The sequence below is a fragment of the Pleurodeles waltl genome, chromosome 3_1 (genome assembly GCF_031143425.1).
Source record: "Pleurodeles waltl isolate 20211129_DDA chromosome 3_1, aPleWal1.hap1.20221129, whole genome shotgun sequence".
Classification (NCBI taxonomy): domain Eukaryota; kingdom Metazoa; phylum Chordata; class Amphibia; order Caudata; family Salamandridae; genus Pleurodeles; species Pleurodeles waltl.
In genome coordinates, this window is record NC_090440.1 from 14465416 (window position 1) to 14480586 (window position 15171).

The 15171-nt window shown below is 52.7% G+C and overlaps 1 protein-coding gene across 3 annotated transcripts in view; it reads right to left on the minus strand.

Annotated features, from left to right (window-relative positions):
* Positions 1 to 15171, minus strand: part of F2 (coagulation factor II, thrombin) — a 162204-nt gene that overhangs the window by 106973 nt on the left and 40060 nt on the right. For all 3 annotated transcript variants that reach the window (XM_069221692.1, XM_069221694.1, XM_069221695.1), the window contains exons 5-6: positions 13562 to 13667; positions 10018 to 10154 (exon numbers count right to left, since the gene is read on the minus strand). In XM_069221692.1, coding sequence (XP_069077793.1) covers positions 10018 to 10154; positions 13562 to 13667 — 243 coding nt within the window. The remainder of the gene's footprint in view (positions 1 to 10017; positions 10155 to 13561; positions 13668 to 15171) is intronic.

Consider the following 15171-nt stretch of genomic DNA (forward strand, 5'->3'; position numbering starts at 1 on the left):
GGCGCAGAGTGCGTTCAGAAGGCACAGAGTGGGTTCAGAAGCCGCAGGGTGGGAATAGGGGCAGCAGGGTGGCAACAGAGGCAGCAGATTGACAACAGAGGCAGCAGGGTGGGAACAGAGGCAGCACAGTGCGAACAGAGGCAGCACAGTGGGAACAGAGGCAGCAGGGTGCGAACAGAGGCACCGCAGTGGGAACAGAGGCAGCAGGTTGGCAAAAAAAGGCAGCAGGGTGGGAACAGAGGCAGGAGGGAGGGAACAGAGGCCGTAGGTTGGCAACAGAGACAGCAGGGTGGGAACAAAGCCACAGGGCAAGCAGAATCCCCCCCACTCTCTCCCTTCTCCCAGGTTGAGGTCTGCCTTGTGTAGGTTTCAGGCGCAGGTGCAGTGTTTCCTCCTCTATTGAGTTTGTGTTATTATTCGCAATTGTCATTATGTTATATGAATTTGTGAAATGCACTGTCACTGAGAAGGGTATCCTGGTGCTGAGTAGGTGTGAGCCTCTGGCTAGGGAAAGTTGATTAATTGAAAAGCCAGGTCTTCAGCTTCATGCAGAATTCAAAAAGAGGAGCGGTGGCTTTGATGGCCGTTCCACCCTTTAGGAGTGATGTAAGAGAACGCAAGTCCTCCCTTTCTGGTTCTGTGCATGTGTGGGATGTGTGTGAGTAGGAGTCTTGGGAGGGGAGGTCCCTGGGTGGTTGGTGGAAGGAGATGAGACTGTCCAGATAGGCGGGGCCTCAGTTGTACAGTGCCTTGAAAGTGTGTGTGAGGAGTTTGAAATTAGCACTTTTGTGCAAACTGAGCCAGTGAGGTGTGATGTGATGTGAGTTCTGATGTGGGGGCTTTGAGGATGAGTCTAGCTGCTGAGTTCTGGATGGTCTGTAGTTCTCTAATGAGTTGTTTGGTTATTCCCCGAACTTTGTGAGTGCGGGGACACCATTACACGCATGCACTATACATAGGTCACTACCTATGTATAGCGTCACAATGGTAACTCCGAACATGGCAATGTAACATGTCTAAGATCATGGAATTGTCACCCCAATACCATTCTGGTATTGGGGGGACAATTCCATGATCCCCCAGTCTCTAGCACAGAACCCGGGTACTGCCAAACTGCCTTTCCGGGGTTTCCACTGCAGCAGCTGCTGCTGCCAACCCCTCAGACAGGATTCTGCCCTCCTGGGGTCTGGGCAGCCCCGGCCCAGGAAGGCAGAACAAAGGATTTCCTCTGAGAGAGGGTGTTACACCCTCTCCCTTTGGAAATAGGTGTGAAGGGCTGGGGAGGAGTAGCCTCCCCCAGCCTCTGGAAATGCTTTGATGGGCACAGATGATGCCCATCTCTGTATAAGCCAGTCTACACCGGTTCAGGGATCCCCCAGCCCCGCTCTGGCATGAAACTGGACAAAAGAAAGGGGAGTGACCACTCCACTGACCTGCACCTCCCAGGGGAGGTGCCCAGAGCTCCTCCAGTGTGTCCCAGATCTCTGCCATCTTGGATTCAGAGGTGTTGGGGGCACACTGGACTGCTCTGAGTGGCCAGTGCCATCAGGTGACATCAGAGACCCCCTCTGATAGGCTCTTACCTCTCTTGGTAGCCAATCCTCGTTTCTTGGTAGCCAAACCTCCTTTTCTGGCTATTTAGGGTCTCTCCTCTGGGGTATTCTTCAGATAACGAATGCAAGAGCTCCCCAGAGTTCTTCTGCACTTCACTCTTCGACTTCTGCAAAGGTTCGATCGCTGACTGCTCCAGGACGCCTGCAAAACCGCAACAGAGTAGCAAGACGACTACCAGCAACATTGTAGCACCTCATCCTGCCGGCTTTCTCGACTGTTTCCTGGTGGTGCATGCTCTGGGGGCTGTCTGCCTTCACCCTGCACTGGAAGTCAAGAAGAAATCTCCTGTGGGTCGACGGAATCTTCCCTCTGCTAATGCAGGCACCAAAAGACTGCATCACTGGTCCTCTGGGTCCCCTCTCATCCTGATGAGCGTGGTCCTTGGAACACAGGAACTGTATCCAAGTGACTCCCACAGTCCAGTAATCCTTCAGTCCAAGTTTGGTGGAGGTAAGTCCTTGCCTCCCCACGCTGGACTGCAAACCTGTGTACTGCGTGATTTGCAGCTGCTCTGGCTTCTGTGCACTTCTCCAAGGATTCCTTTGTGCACAGCCTAGCCTGGGTCCCCAGCACTCCGTTCTGCAGTGCTCAACCCTCTGAGTTGGACTCCGACGTCGTGGGACCCTCTTTTGTGACTCTGAGCCAGCTCTGGTTCACAAATCTTCTAAGTGCCTTCTCTGGTACTTCTGCGGGTGCTGCCTGCTTCTGTGGGGGCTCTCTGAGTTGCTGAGCGCCCCCTCTGTCTCCTCCTCCAAGGGGCGACATCCTGGTCCTTCCTGGTACCCAGCAGCACCCAAAAACCTCTACTGCGACCCTTGCAGCTAGCAAGGCTTGTGTGTGGTATTTCTGCGTGGGAACACTTCTGCAACCTTCAGCACGCCGTGGGACATCTTCCATAAAAAGTTCCTAGCTCTCTTCGTTGTTGCAGAATCCTAGGTTTCTTCCATCTAGAGACAACCTTCTTGCACCTTTATCCGGGGTTTCCTGGGCTCCTGCCCCTCCTGGACACTATTGCGACTCTTGGACTTGGTCCCTTGCCTTGCAGGTCCTCACATCCAGGAATCCGTCTTCAGAGTTTTGCTGGTGCTTGTGGTTCTTGCAGAATCACCCTATCACGACTATTGTGTCTTTCTGGGGTAGTAGGGTAATTTTACTCCTACTTTTCAGCATCTTGGGGTGGGGTATTTTGGACACCCTTACTGTTTTCTTACAGTCTGAGCGACCCTCTACAAGCTCCCATAGGTCTGGGGGTCCATTTGTGATTCGCATTCCACTTTTGGAGTATATGGTTTGTGTTGCCCCTAGACCTATGTTCACTTATTGCATCCTATTGTAATCCTACACTGTTTGCATTACTTTTCTTACTATTACTTACCTGTTTTGGGTTTGTGTACATATAACTTGTGTATATTACTTACCTTCTAACTGAGGGTACTCACTGAGATACTTGTGGCATATTGTCATAAAAATAAAGTACCTTTATTTTTAGTAACCCTGAGTATTGTGTTTTCTTATGATATTGTGCTATAGGATGTAAGTGGTATAGTAAGAGCTTTGCATGTCTCCTAGTTCAGCCTAAGCTTTACCATAGCTACCTTCTATCAGCCTAAGCTGCTAGAAACACCTCTATTCTACTAATAAGGGACAACTGGACCTGGCACAAGGTGTAAGTACCAAGGTACCCACTATAAGCCAGGCCAGCCTCCTACAATGACGGTGGCCAGAGGGATCATGGTGCACCTGCTGTGTGTGTGGATGATGGTGGCCAGTGGGATCAGGATGTCCTGTTGTGTGTGCGGATGACCGTGGCCAGTGGGATCAGGATGTTCCTGTTGTGTGTGCGGATGATGGTGGCCAGTGGGATCAGGGTGTTCCTGTTGTGTGTGCGGATGACGTTGGCCAGTGGGATCAGGGTGTTCCTGTTGTGTGTGTGGATGACGGTGGCCAGTGGGATCAGAGTGTTCCTGTTGTGTGTGCGGATGACGGTGGACAGTGGGATCAGGGTATTCCTGTTGTGTGCGGATGACGTTGTCCAGTGGGATCAGGGTGTTCCTGTTGTGTGTGCAGATGACGGTGGCCAGTGGGATCAGGTTGGTCCTGTTGTGTGTGCGGATGACGTTGGCCAGTGGGATCAGGGTGTTCCTGTAGTGTGTGTGGATGACGTTGGCCAGTGGGATCAAAGTATTCCTGTTGTGTGTTCGGATGACGGTGGCCAGTGGGATCAGGGTGTTCCTGTAGTGTGTGTGGATGACGGTGGCCAGTGGGATCAGGGTGTTTCTATTGTGTGTGCAGATGACGTTGGCCAGTGGGATCAGGGTGTTCCTGTTTTGTGTGTGGATGGCGGTGGCCAGTGGGGTTAGGGTGTTCCTGTTGTGTGTGCGGATGACAGTGGCCAGTGGGATCAGGGTGCTCCTTTTGTGTGTGCGGATGACGGTGGCCAGTGGGATCAGGGTATTGCTGTTGTGTGTGCGGATGACGGTGGCCAGTGGGATCAGGGTGTTCCTGTTGTGTGTTCGGATGACGGTGGCCAGTGGGATCAGAGTATTCCTGTTGTGTGTGAGGATGACGGTGGCCAGTGGGATCAGGGTGTTCGGATGACGGTGGCCAGTGGAATCATGTATGTGTTGAAGAGGGTGGGGCTGAGTGATGAACCTTCACACACTCCGCTGATGAATTTGTAGGCTACTGAGGAGTAAGGTGCCAGGCTGACAGCTTGTGTCCCTCTGTTAAGAAGGAGCAGATCCAGTGGAGATGAGGTCCTTGGATGCCAATCTCATGCAGGTGCCTGATGAGGATGCGGTGTGAGACCATGTCACATGATGCAGAGAGGTCCAGGAGAATGAGGGCTGTCATGTCTCCTCTGTCAAGGATAATGCGTATGTCATCTGTGGCGGCGATGAGTGCTGTTTCTGTACAGTGGTTGGGCTGATTCCAGACTGCATGGCATTAAGTAGCTGTGGTTGCTGAGGTGGTTGGTGAGGGGTCGGTTGATTAGTTTCTCCTTTGTTGGGTATGGCATGAGGTAGATGGGTCTATAGTTGGAAAGAGTAGCTGAATCAGTGGATGGTTTCTTGTGCAGGGGTACGATGGTGCATGTTTCTAGGTGTCCGGGAAAGCATCTGAGTCGATTGAGGCGTTGAGAATTTGTGTTAGTTCTTCACTGATCTGTAGGAGTCCTTTGGTGAAGGTGTAGTTGGGGAAAGGGTCAGATGGGGCCCTCAAGTGGTTGGTCTTCATGGTAGCAGTGATTTCAGTGGTGGTGACAACAGCCCACGCAGTCAGGGCTCATTCATCGGTCGTGATAGGAAATTGAGTTGCAACGGTGACGGGGTTCAGTTGAGAGTAGAAGTTGCCATGCATGGGGGTAATTTGTGACAGAAAAATTCTGAGAGCTTGTTGCAAAGGTCTTGTGAAGGGGTGATGTGGCTGGAGGCAGCAAGATTCATGGTGAAATCTCACCACTGTCGAGTTTTCCTCTGCTCTTTAGCCATAGGAGGGACATACAGCATAGGGTCAGGATTCACAAGACTGTCTCTAGGCACTATTCTCCTGGCAGCACAAACCCTCCCACAGCCTACGTTGCTGTGTTAGCAGTACAGTCCAATCAAGTAGAGTACAAAGTCACAGTCAAAGCAGCCCACCCAGGCCACTTGGGCACAGCTTCAAGGTGTTGCTGTGGCACGGGCCACTCGGGTACAGCTTCAATGTGTTGCTGTGGCACGGGCCACTCGGGCACAGCTTCAAGGTGTCACTGTGGCAGAGTCCACTTGGGCACAGCTTCAAGGTGTTGCAGTGGCACAGTCCACTTGGGCACAGCTTCAAGGTGTTCCAGTGATAAAGTCCACGTGGGCATAGCTTCAAACTGTTGCTGTGGCACAACTTCATGGTGTCACAGTAGCACAGTCCGCTCAGGCATAATTTCTGTCTGCATAGGGTGCACAGCAGCATAAATAAGGGCTGTGCACCCAAAATTAAATGCATCCCTGGTGGCCTTGCACCCTGCTCCCTAGCAGTTAAAAATAGATCATGTATCTGTCCTCAGTGAGTATCGTGGTGGACCATGAAGCAATTTGGGTCCAGCTTTTGGTGCAAAAGCAGAGGATATGGAACATCCAAATTGTGAGCACCAAATTGCGAAACTCCTTTGCATCTGACATTTGCAGCAGCTATGCCCCAATGACTTGTCACAAGACATTTACATGTCGAAAGAATAGTAGCTTACAAGGCATCTCTGTGAGTTAAACAATTGCCGCTGATATCTGTTGTGACCTGACCTTCTGGTCATGAGTCTAAATACTGGTAAGGCCAACTAAACCTCCCATTCTTTCTTTACACCCTTGATAAATTGAATATTGGTTAACTGAGTGATAATAATTATTCACAGTGCCTAGAAGTGTCAGAAGTGTGCTATGAGGAGCTCTATATGAAAACAAGCTATTGTTAATATTTGTTTGCATTACTTTACTTTGACTTCATATATTTTTCTGTTCCTCAATTTGTTGGCTTTAGGACTCTGGCCACCTTACCACTGCTAATCAATGCTAAACTACATGTACTCTCTAAACTAAAACTTAGTATGACTGGCTTACACCTGTTTGGCATATTTAATGCACCTGTAAGTCATTTGTAAAGTGGTATACCATATACCCAGGGTCTGTAAATTAAATACTACTAGTGGCCCTGCAGAGCAGATTGTGCCAACCACAGAAGTAGCCTTTCAAACCTGTTTTTTGCCTGCCACTGCAGGGCCTGCGTGCAGAGTTTACTGCCACATTAACTTGGCATTTCAAACTACTTGCTAAGGCCTAACCTCACCTTTTACTACATCTAAGTCATCCCTAAGGTAAGCCCTAGGTAGGTCTCTGGGCAGGGTGCTGTGTAGGTAAAAGGTAAGACATGTACTGTTATGTCTTACATGTCCTAGTAGTGACAAAGAACCTATTTTCATTTTTCACTAGTGTAAGGGCTGCTCCTCTCATATGTTAGCATTGGGAATTCCTTTATATAATTTTAAGTGGTAATTTCTGATCTGAAAGGGGTAGCGTGGGCATGTTTGGTATGCTTGGAATGGTAGTGGAAAAACCTGCTTACTGGTGTTGTTGGAATTTATATTACTATTTTAGGAATGCCACTTTTAGAAAGTGGGCACTTCTCTGTGCTTATAACTTCAGTGTTTTGCAGACTGACTCCAACCAACATCTAGGGCTGAGAGACAGCTACACTCTATACATACTTTCCAGACAGCCACAACACAGGAAGTGTTTGGATGTGACAGGAGAAACATCTGCATACTGATAGCCACCCTAGGCTGGGGAGAGGGAGGGTCGTTCACACCTTACACGTCAAAAGGTTGTGTCCCTGCCTCACACAATGGGCTGATTTACCCCTACTGATGTCTGGATCCAGGGCTGAGTTGAAAAGGGTTGAGTTACACTTGAAAGGGTTCCTTTGAAGTCGCCCCATGAACAAAGACATTTTGGAGTATAAGTAAAAGGGCGTTGGAACTGGGACTGAACGTCTGTCAGAAGGACTGCTGCACTGCTTGAAGGACTCATCTGGACTGCTTTTCTGCTTGTTGCCCTCCTGCCTGTTTACTGCTGGGCTGCTTAAAGGACTCAACTGGACTGCTTTTCTGCTTGTTGCCCTGCTGGCTGCTGCTCCCTGACACTGCGTGGGACTTGTAACTAAACACAGCTGGCTCTGCCCATCACCAGAGGCCTGCTGTGCTGCCAGGAGAAAATGCCACCCCTCCCAACTGCTTTGTTGTGCTGGCCTGCTTCCTGCCACTGGCTGGGTTAAAGGAAAGACTGCCACTTTGCCATTTATGGGGGATGAGCTGGCATGCTGCCTGCCTGTGCCCTACCAGTGCGCTCCTAAGTATGTTGGACTGCCCCCCAGCACCTCTGCCCTGGACTCTGCTCCCTGTGAGTCCAGCAGCAGTGTGCTCTGATGTGATTTGCTGCCCATCGTGGTTCTCCCAGTGCATGGTGAAAGCTTTTCTTGCACCCCCACACACGCGCCTCGACTTTGGCCTGCTCCCCGCCTGCATGCCTGGGCTTTCGGCACCTGGCATCAGAAGGAATCCCCTTGTTTGCGCAGAATTCTCACCCTTCCCTCGTGTTGCTGGAGTAGCCTGGGGCCATCAAGGAGTGCACTCAACCGCCAAGGGATCCAGCGCTGGGTCTGTAGCGAGAACGTCGCCACAGACTCAGGTGATGCCAGGAGGGTGCTTTGCCCTTGCCCCGGTGCCCACAATACAGAGGCATTTCTGGTCCTGGCCCGCGGCTGCAGCGGTGTATGTGGGTTGAGCTAACTTATTTGGACCCGAGCGGTCCCAACAACAGTTTGCGGCGCACCTTGCCAGTGAGGGGTGATTATAAGCAGGGCCGGCTTTAGGGCGGTTCGAGCGGTGCAGCCACACCGGGTGCTGACCTGGATTGGGAGGTGCTGACCTCAGGGGGGTGCTGTGTTTAGCAATGACTTACGAGCCTTGCCATTTAAAAGCCCCTGCTGAAAAGTTCCTTGTGCTCCAGCCTTCAGGAAACAATTAAAATGTCAAGATACCTCTTGTGGTTAATGTTCCTGCTAAGGAGAGAGAGAGGAGTTTGCAGCTTTGACTCTCCATAAAGTAGCGTTGAGGGTTAATATGCCTGCTGCAAGGAGCAGAACTATATTTTATGTGGATAGCTGAGTGGATTAGTAAAGCCAGCCTTACAAGCGCTTTAAAATAAATGAATGCATGTTAAGAGGGGCTATGGAGAGATTAAGGGCACATTTGCCGGGGCGGTAGTGAGGTGGTAATGCGGTTCGGGGGGGGGGGGGTGTGCCAAAAAAGACTGTCACACATGGCGCCACCAGTGCTAAAGCAGGCCCTGATTGTAAGCATATTCTTGGAGCGGTGAATGTTGGTTGACATTATTCAGACCTGCGCTGTCTTGAGAACTTCGTTGCGCTCCCCGCAGCGGAAACTCCCTCACCCAAGTGTCCCCTAAGAAACTCTCCGCGCTCCTCACAGCACGAACCTGCTCGCCATCACCTTCACCACTGGACTGCAGCATACCGGACCCAACATCCTCTACTGCCACTGCTAACTGAGGGGGGAGGGGCATGGACGTTATTTAGGGGTTGCCAGGGGTTGCAGCTGCGACCCCTGGCTTCCCCTTGTGACCCCTGGCACTGCTTTCACGACTCCTGGCTCACACGCAAAAATTAGTACCAGGGACACAGAGGGCAGCTCGTCCTTATGAATGTCGACTGGGGCTCTATTTTTCTTGTTTTCTGTCATATTATTATTGTAACCAATAGTGAATAATAGTAAAAAATGACGTGCAATTAGCTGGAATATGACTCTCCCAGTCAGCTGAGGTAAGCAAAAAATGCTTTTAAATATACATTGTGTGCGTGGTTGCAGGGCTGTGATTATGGGAGGGACAGTGTGCACATGTGTAAATCTAACCTGTGTGTGAGCGAAAGTAAAGGCCAAATGAAGGGTGATATCACTTCTGCTACCCCTGGCATTTTGGTGAATTGACGTTCATGTTTTGGGGGGTCCCAGTCTCCTTACAACCACGGGGACATTCAGACACAGGAATCAGTCATTCAATCAATCAATCATAGAATTTGTAAAGCGCACTACTCACCCGTGAGGGTCACAAGTTATTGTGCTGGCCCTGCAAAAGCTAACGTACACCTTGTGGTGGGCGCACAGGTGCTCCTGCGGCCTACCTTCATACCTACAAGCTATTTTCTTATTCAGGTCTCCTAAAGATCACAGTAACCCCACTAATAGGGGTGCAGGGGTTCAGTTGCTTACCTGGGCTTACTGGCACTGATGTGTTTACAGTGATTTCTGTACCACTGGTGAGTTATCTCTCTCTTCCTTCATAACCCAATGAGTTTCAAGAGCCTGAGGATTGCTGATCTGATGACACCTATCGCACTGGTTCTTTTATTTCCAGGATAACCAGTGCTATGTCAGTGATTACGTGATATGCACATATTTAGGGGTTATGTGGCTTATGGTCTAAGATATGTATGTACAATATAAGACATGCATTTTTATATAATCCCGCGTGGAGTCTCTTTTGTGGTGTGTTCATTGTGTCATTGGTGTGAGTGTGCTGCACAAACGCTTTACACGTTGCCTTTGCTTGCACATGACCTCTGGGGATAAGCCTGACTGTTCTGTGCCAAGCTACCAGGGGGTGAGCACAGATTATCTTTGGTGTGTAACTCCCTCGTCCTGACTAGAGTGGTGGGTTCTGCCTGGCTGAGGTGCACACCCTAGTCACCCAGAAACCCCATTTGTAACGCCGCCCTTTCGATAATGGATGCTTAGCTGCTGGAGGCGGTCGCGTGCGCGCTGCTCCCGTGTTAGAGACATAACGTGGGCGCTGCACTCACCACAGATGGGCACGGCGCACTCCTCCCGCTTCAAGGTGCTGTCCCTCGTGTAGCACCAGGGCCCCGTCGGGCTGTTGTCGGGGTTCCGGCAGAGGTTCTTCACAAGGCTGGAGTTCGGGTGCGTATTGGGGTTCACGCTGTTAAGGGAGAGCACATTGTACATGGAGAAGTGAGATAAAAGGTCACATTGAATTATTTGATACCAGTTTAGAAAAGGAGAATGCCCAACCAAGCTTCCCCTTGTTCCTCTCTGCCTCTGCTGCCCAGCTCAGCCAATCAAACCAAACCAAATCAAAGTGTATTTATATATAGCACTGATTCTCACCAGAGCGGGTGTCCAGGCGCTGTGCTGCTGAATCAATGCACTTCACTTCTCACCTGCAGCAAGCCAGGTTATTCCAGTACTGAGGGTGACTAACAGCTCTACAAGTGCACCTGAATCCTGACCGGAAACACACATTGGGGCATATTTACGACCCCCTAGCTCCACTGGAGCGTCACTTTATGTAACGCTCTAGTGGAGCTAACCTCTGCTCCATATTTACAAGGAGGTGTAACGTCACTTTTTGTGGCGTTACACATCCTTGCAAATATGGGCCCCTCCTATGCAGTTTTCTGTGTCAGAGGGGCGTGCAGTGGGTGTTGCTGTGGGCGTGCCACAGCAACACCCATCGCATTTTGACACTGCCCCAGATTTAAGACATTTCGTAAACCTGAGGCAGCGCCAAAATCTAACGCCACCCCAGGGATGGCGTTAGCAAGGCACAACGAGGAGGAATACTTTTATTCCTCCTCATTTTTTGCTTTTTCTATTTCATAGAAAGAGCAAAATGCCAGAAATTATTGTTTATGTGCAGGAAGGTGTCCCTTCCTGCACATAAACAATCATTTGAAAATGACGCTTTGGCACTTCTGCAGCACACACAGGAGTGCCAAATCGCCATCAGTGATTGTCTATGTGCAGGAAGGGACACCGTCCTGCTCATAAACAATCACACCCCTCCACACAGATATCAGCGATGGTGCACGGATGCCTGCGTTGGTGCTAGCTGCTAAATTTAGCATCATCACAGGGGACAACACAGGGGTGCGCTGTATTCAATTAAATATGGCGCATCCCTGCGTTAGGAAAATTACGGAGTGTGGCGCTGCCAATTTTGGCGCAGTGTCGCGTTCCATCATTTTCCCATAAATATGGGCCATTGTGTCCTAGTGCAAGGACCCACACACAGCTCCACCAGTGCACCTCAATCCTGGCCTGTGACCCACATTGTGTCCTATTGTGGGTACTCATACACAGCTCTACCAGTGCACCTCGCTCCTGGTCTGTAACACATATTGTGTCCGAGTGGATGGACAGACACACAGCTCCACTAGTGCATCTCAATCCTGACCTGTAACACACATTGGGCCAGATGTACAAGGCCCTAGCGCCACTGGAGTGTCACTTTTCGTGACACTCCGGAGGTGCTGCGCACTCCGCTGTATCTACAAGGAGGCGTGAAGCCACTTTTTGTGGCTTAACGCCACCTTTTAAATACGGCCCCTTCACAGTCAGACACAGATCCTGACTGTGACACACGTTGTGTCCTAGTGCACAGACCCACACACAGCTCCACCAGTACATCTCGATCCTAACTGTGACACAGGTTGTGTCCTAGTGCACGGACCCACACACAGCTCCACCAGTGGCGAATGTTTTTTGACCCCGTCCTTTAAATTTAGATCTCAAAACCTCTTCTGCAGAGTCCCTCAAGGATCATGGATAAGCCCTACCCTCTTCAGCATCTGCATGGCGGCACACGCCCGCACCACAAAACTCCACGGAATCACACTGTCTCCTACGCAGACCACACCCAGCTCATCCTCTCCTTCACACAAAATAACCACACCACCAGGACCAACTTCACCACCTGCATGTCAAACGTAGCAAACTGGATGAAACAGAACTGCGTAAAACTCAACACGGATAAAACAGAAGCCCTGATTTTCAGAAACAAGATCTCTCCAAGGGACTCCTCCTGTTGGCCAACAGACCTAGAGCCCACCCCACCGACCAGGCCAAAAGCCTCTGCATCATCCTGGAGGACAGAGTCAAGACAGCCAAACAAGTGAACGCTGTCACCTCCCTGCTTCTTCACTCCTCGTATGCTCCGTTAAATATTCCAACGGCTCCCCACTGACACCAGATCCCCTGTCACCAGGGCCCGCATCCCCAACAGGCTGGACCCAGACCCCCTGTCACCAGGGCCCGCATCCCCAACAGGCTGGACCCAGACCCCCTGTCACCAGGGCCCGCATCCCCAACAGGCTGGACCCAGACACCCTGTCACCAGGGCCCGCATCCCCAACAGGCTGGACCCAGACCCCCTGTCACCAGGGCCCGCATCCCCAACAGGCTGGACCCAGACCCCCTGTCACCAGCGCCCGCATCCCCAACAGGCTGGACCCAGACCCCCTGTCACCAGGGCCCGCATCCCCAACAGGCTGGACCCAGACCCCCTGTCACCAGGGCCCGCATCCCCAACAGGCTGGACCCAGACCCCCTGTCACCAGGGCCCGCATCCCCAACAGGCTGGACCCAGACCCCCTGTCACCAGCGCCCGCATCCCCAACAGGCTGGACCCAGACCCCCTGTCACCAGCGCCCGCATCCCCAACAGGCTGGACCCAGACCCCCTGTCACCAGGGCCCGCATCCCCAACAGGCTGGACCCAGACCCCCTGTCACCAGCGCTCGCATCCCCAACAGGCTGGACTACATCAATGCGCTCTACGCTGGCATCACGAATCGACTCATACACAGGCTACAGACCACCCAGCACGCCACGCAACTCATCCTTAACATCCCGCAGTGCACACATCACGCCTCAACTCGGAAAGCTGCGCTGGCAACCAACCTGGAAGCGATGCCAATCCAAACCACTCACCCACGCATGCAAAGTGCTCCACAATGTCGGACCAGTCTTCCTCAACCACCTCCACAACTTCCACCAACCCACCTGGCCACTGCGCTCACCCCCTCCCCCCCCTCGCGTCTGCAGGAGCAAATCAGGAGGACGCTCCTTCTCCTACATCGCCACCAAATCCTGGAACAACCTTCCACGCCGCACCAGGACCTCTCCATCCCTACTCGAGTTCTGCAAGAAACTGAAGACCTGGCTATTCAACTAGGAGCCGGGTCAGCCGACTCACCTACTCCAGCGCCTAGATACCCCTCGGATGACAAGCACGCTATACAAATCCTCATACCATAACATGACCAATGCTTGTTTAAAGAGAGAGCTGTTGTGGACAATGGTTTGTTATGCTCCCCATGACACATATACATAGATTTATAAGCAAGAAACATTGTATGTTTAACAAGGATTCCTCAACCACTTCCTCAGTTTTTCACACCTTCTGTTCTAGCATAAAAGGCCCGCAGCCCCTGCTAGTGATCCACTGAGAGGTGTGCTGCTGAGCCAGCCCCGCCCTCTGCCCTCTCTGATTGGCAGCTGTCAATCATTGTTGAGGCGGCCCCTGGACTGGGACCTGAACACTTACAGCGTCTTGTGGGGGAAGTTGCTGGCCCAGTACTGGCACTCGATGCCCGACCTGGTCACACTCAGGTCGCCCCTGTAGTTGGCTCCGGCGCCAAAGGCGCAGTGACCTGTGGATTCAGACACAAGGGGTCAGTGGGTGAGAGAGGGCAGGGAGAGGGCAGTGGAGGGGTCTCTCAGTGGGTGAGAGAGGGCAGAGAGAGGGCAGTGGAGGGGTCTCTCAGGAGGTGAGAGAGGGAGGGAGGGGGCAGTGGAGGGGTCTCTCAGTGGGTGAGAGGGCAGGGAGGGGGCAGTGGAGGGGGCAGTGGAGGGGTCTCTCAGTGGGAGAGAGAGGGCAGGGAGTGGGCAGTGGAGGGAGCAGTGGAGGGGTCTCTCAGTGGGAGAGAGAGGGCAGGGAGGGAGCAGTGGAGGGGTCTCTCAGTGGGAGAGAGAGGGCAGGGAGAGGGCAGTGGAGGGGTCTCTCAGTGGGTGAGAGAGGGCAGAGAGAGGGCAGTGGAGGGGTCTCTCAGGAGGTGAGAGAGGGAGGGAGGGGGCAGTGGAGGGGTCTCTCAGTGGGAGGGAGGGGGCAGTGGAGGGAGCAGTGGAGGGGTCTCTCAGTGGGAGAGAGAGGGCAGGGAGGGGGCAGTGGAGGGAGCAGTGGAGGGGTCTCTCAGTGGGAGAGAGAGGGCAGTGGAGGGAGCAGTGGAGGGGTCTCTCAGTGGGCGAGAGAGGGCAGGGAGGGGGCAGTGGCGGGGTCTCACAGTGGGTGAGAGGGCAGGGAGGGGGCAGTGGCGGGGTCTCTCAGGGGATGAGAAAGGGCAGGGAGGGGGCAGTGGAGGGGTCTCTCAGTGGGTGAGAGGGCAGGGAGGGGGCAGTGGAGGGGTCTCTCAGTGGGAGAGAGAGGGCAGGGAGGATTGTGCAGTCACAGCGCACTCTGGGAAAACACATGGCATTCTCTACCCAACACCCCATCTTCTACCCTCAGTCTCCCATCCTGTGCCCTAAGCCCCTCACCCTCTACATCAGTCCCTCACTCTCTACTCTTAGTCCCTCATCCCCTCCTCCCAGTCCCTCATCCTATCCCCCAGTCCATCACCCTCTCCTCTCAGTGCCTCATCCGCAGCCCTCAGTCCCTCACCCTCTCCCCTCAGTCCCTCATCCCCTGCCACCAGATCCTCAACTTCTAACCTAAGTCTCTCAACCTCTCCCTTCAGTCCCTCATCCTCTACCCTCAGTCGCTCTCCCCTCATTTCCTCATCCTGTACCTTCATCCCCTCAGTCCCTCATCCTCTCCCCTCAGTGCCTCATCCGCTGCCCTCAGTCCCACACCCTCTCCCCTCAGTCCCTCATCCTCTGCCAGCAGATCCTCAACTTCTACCCTGTCCCTCAACCTCTCCCCTCAGTCTCGCAACCTCTACCATCAGACCCTCACCCTCCTCTTCTCTCATTCCCGCACCCTCTCCCCTCAGATCCCCATCCTATCCCCCAGTCCATCACCCTCTCCCCTCAGTGCGTCATCCGCTGTCCTCAGTCCATCACCCTCTCCCCTCAGGCCCTCATCCTCTCCCCTCAGTGCCTCATCCGTTGCCCTCGGTCCCTCAACCTCTCCCCTCAGTCCCTCATCCTCTACCCTCA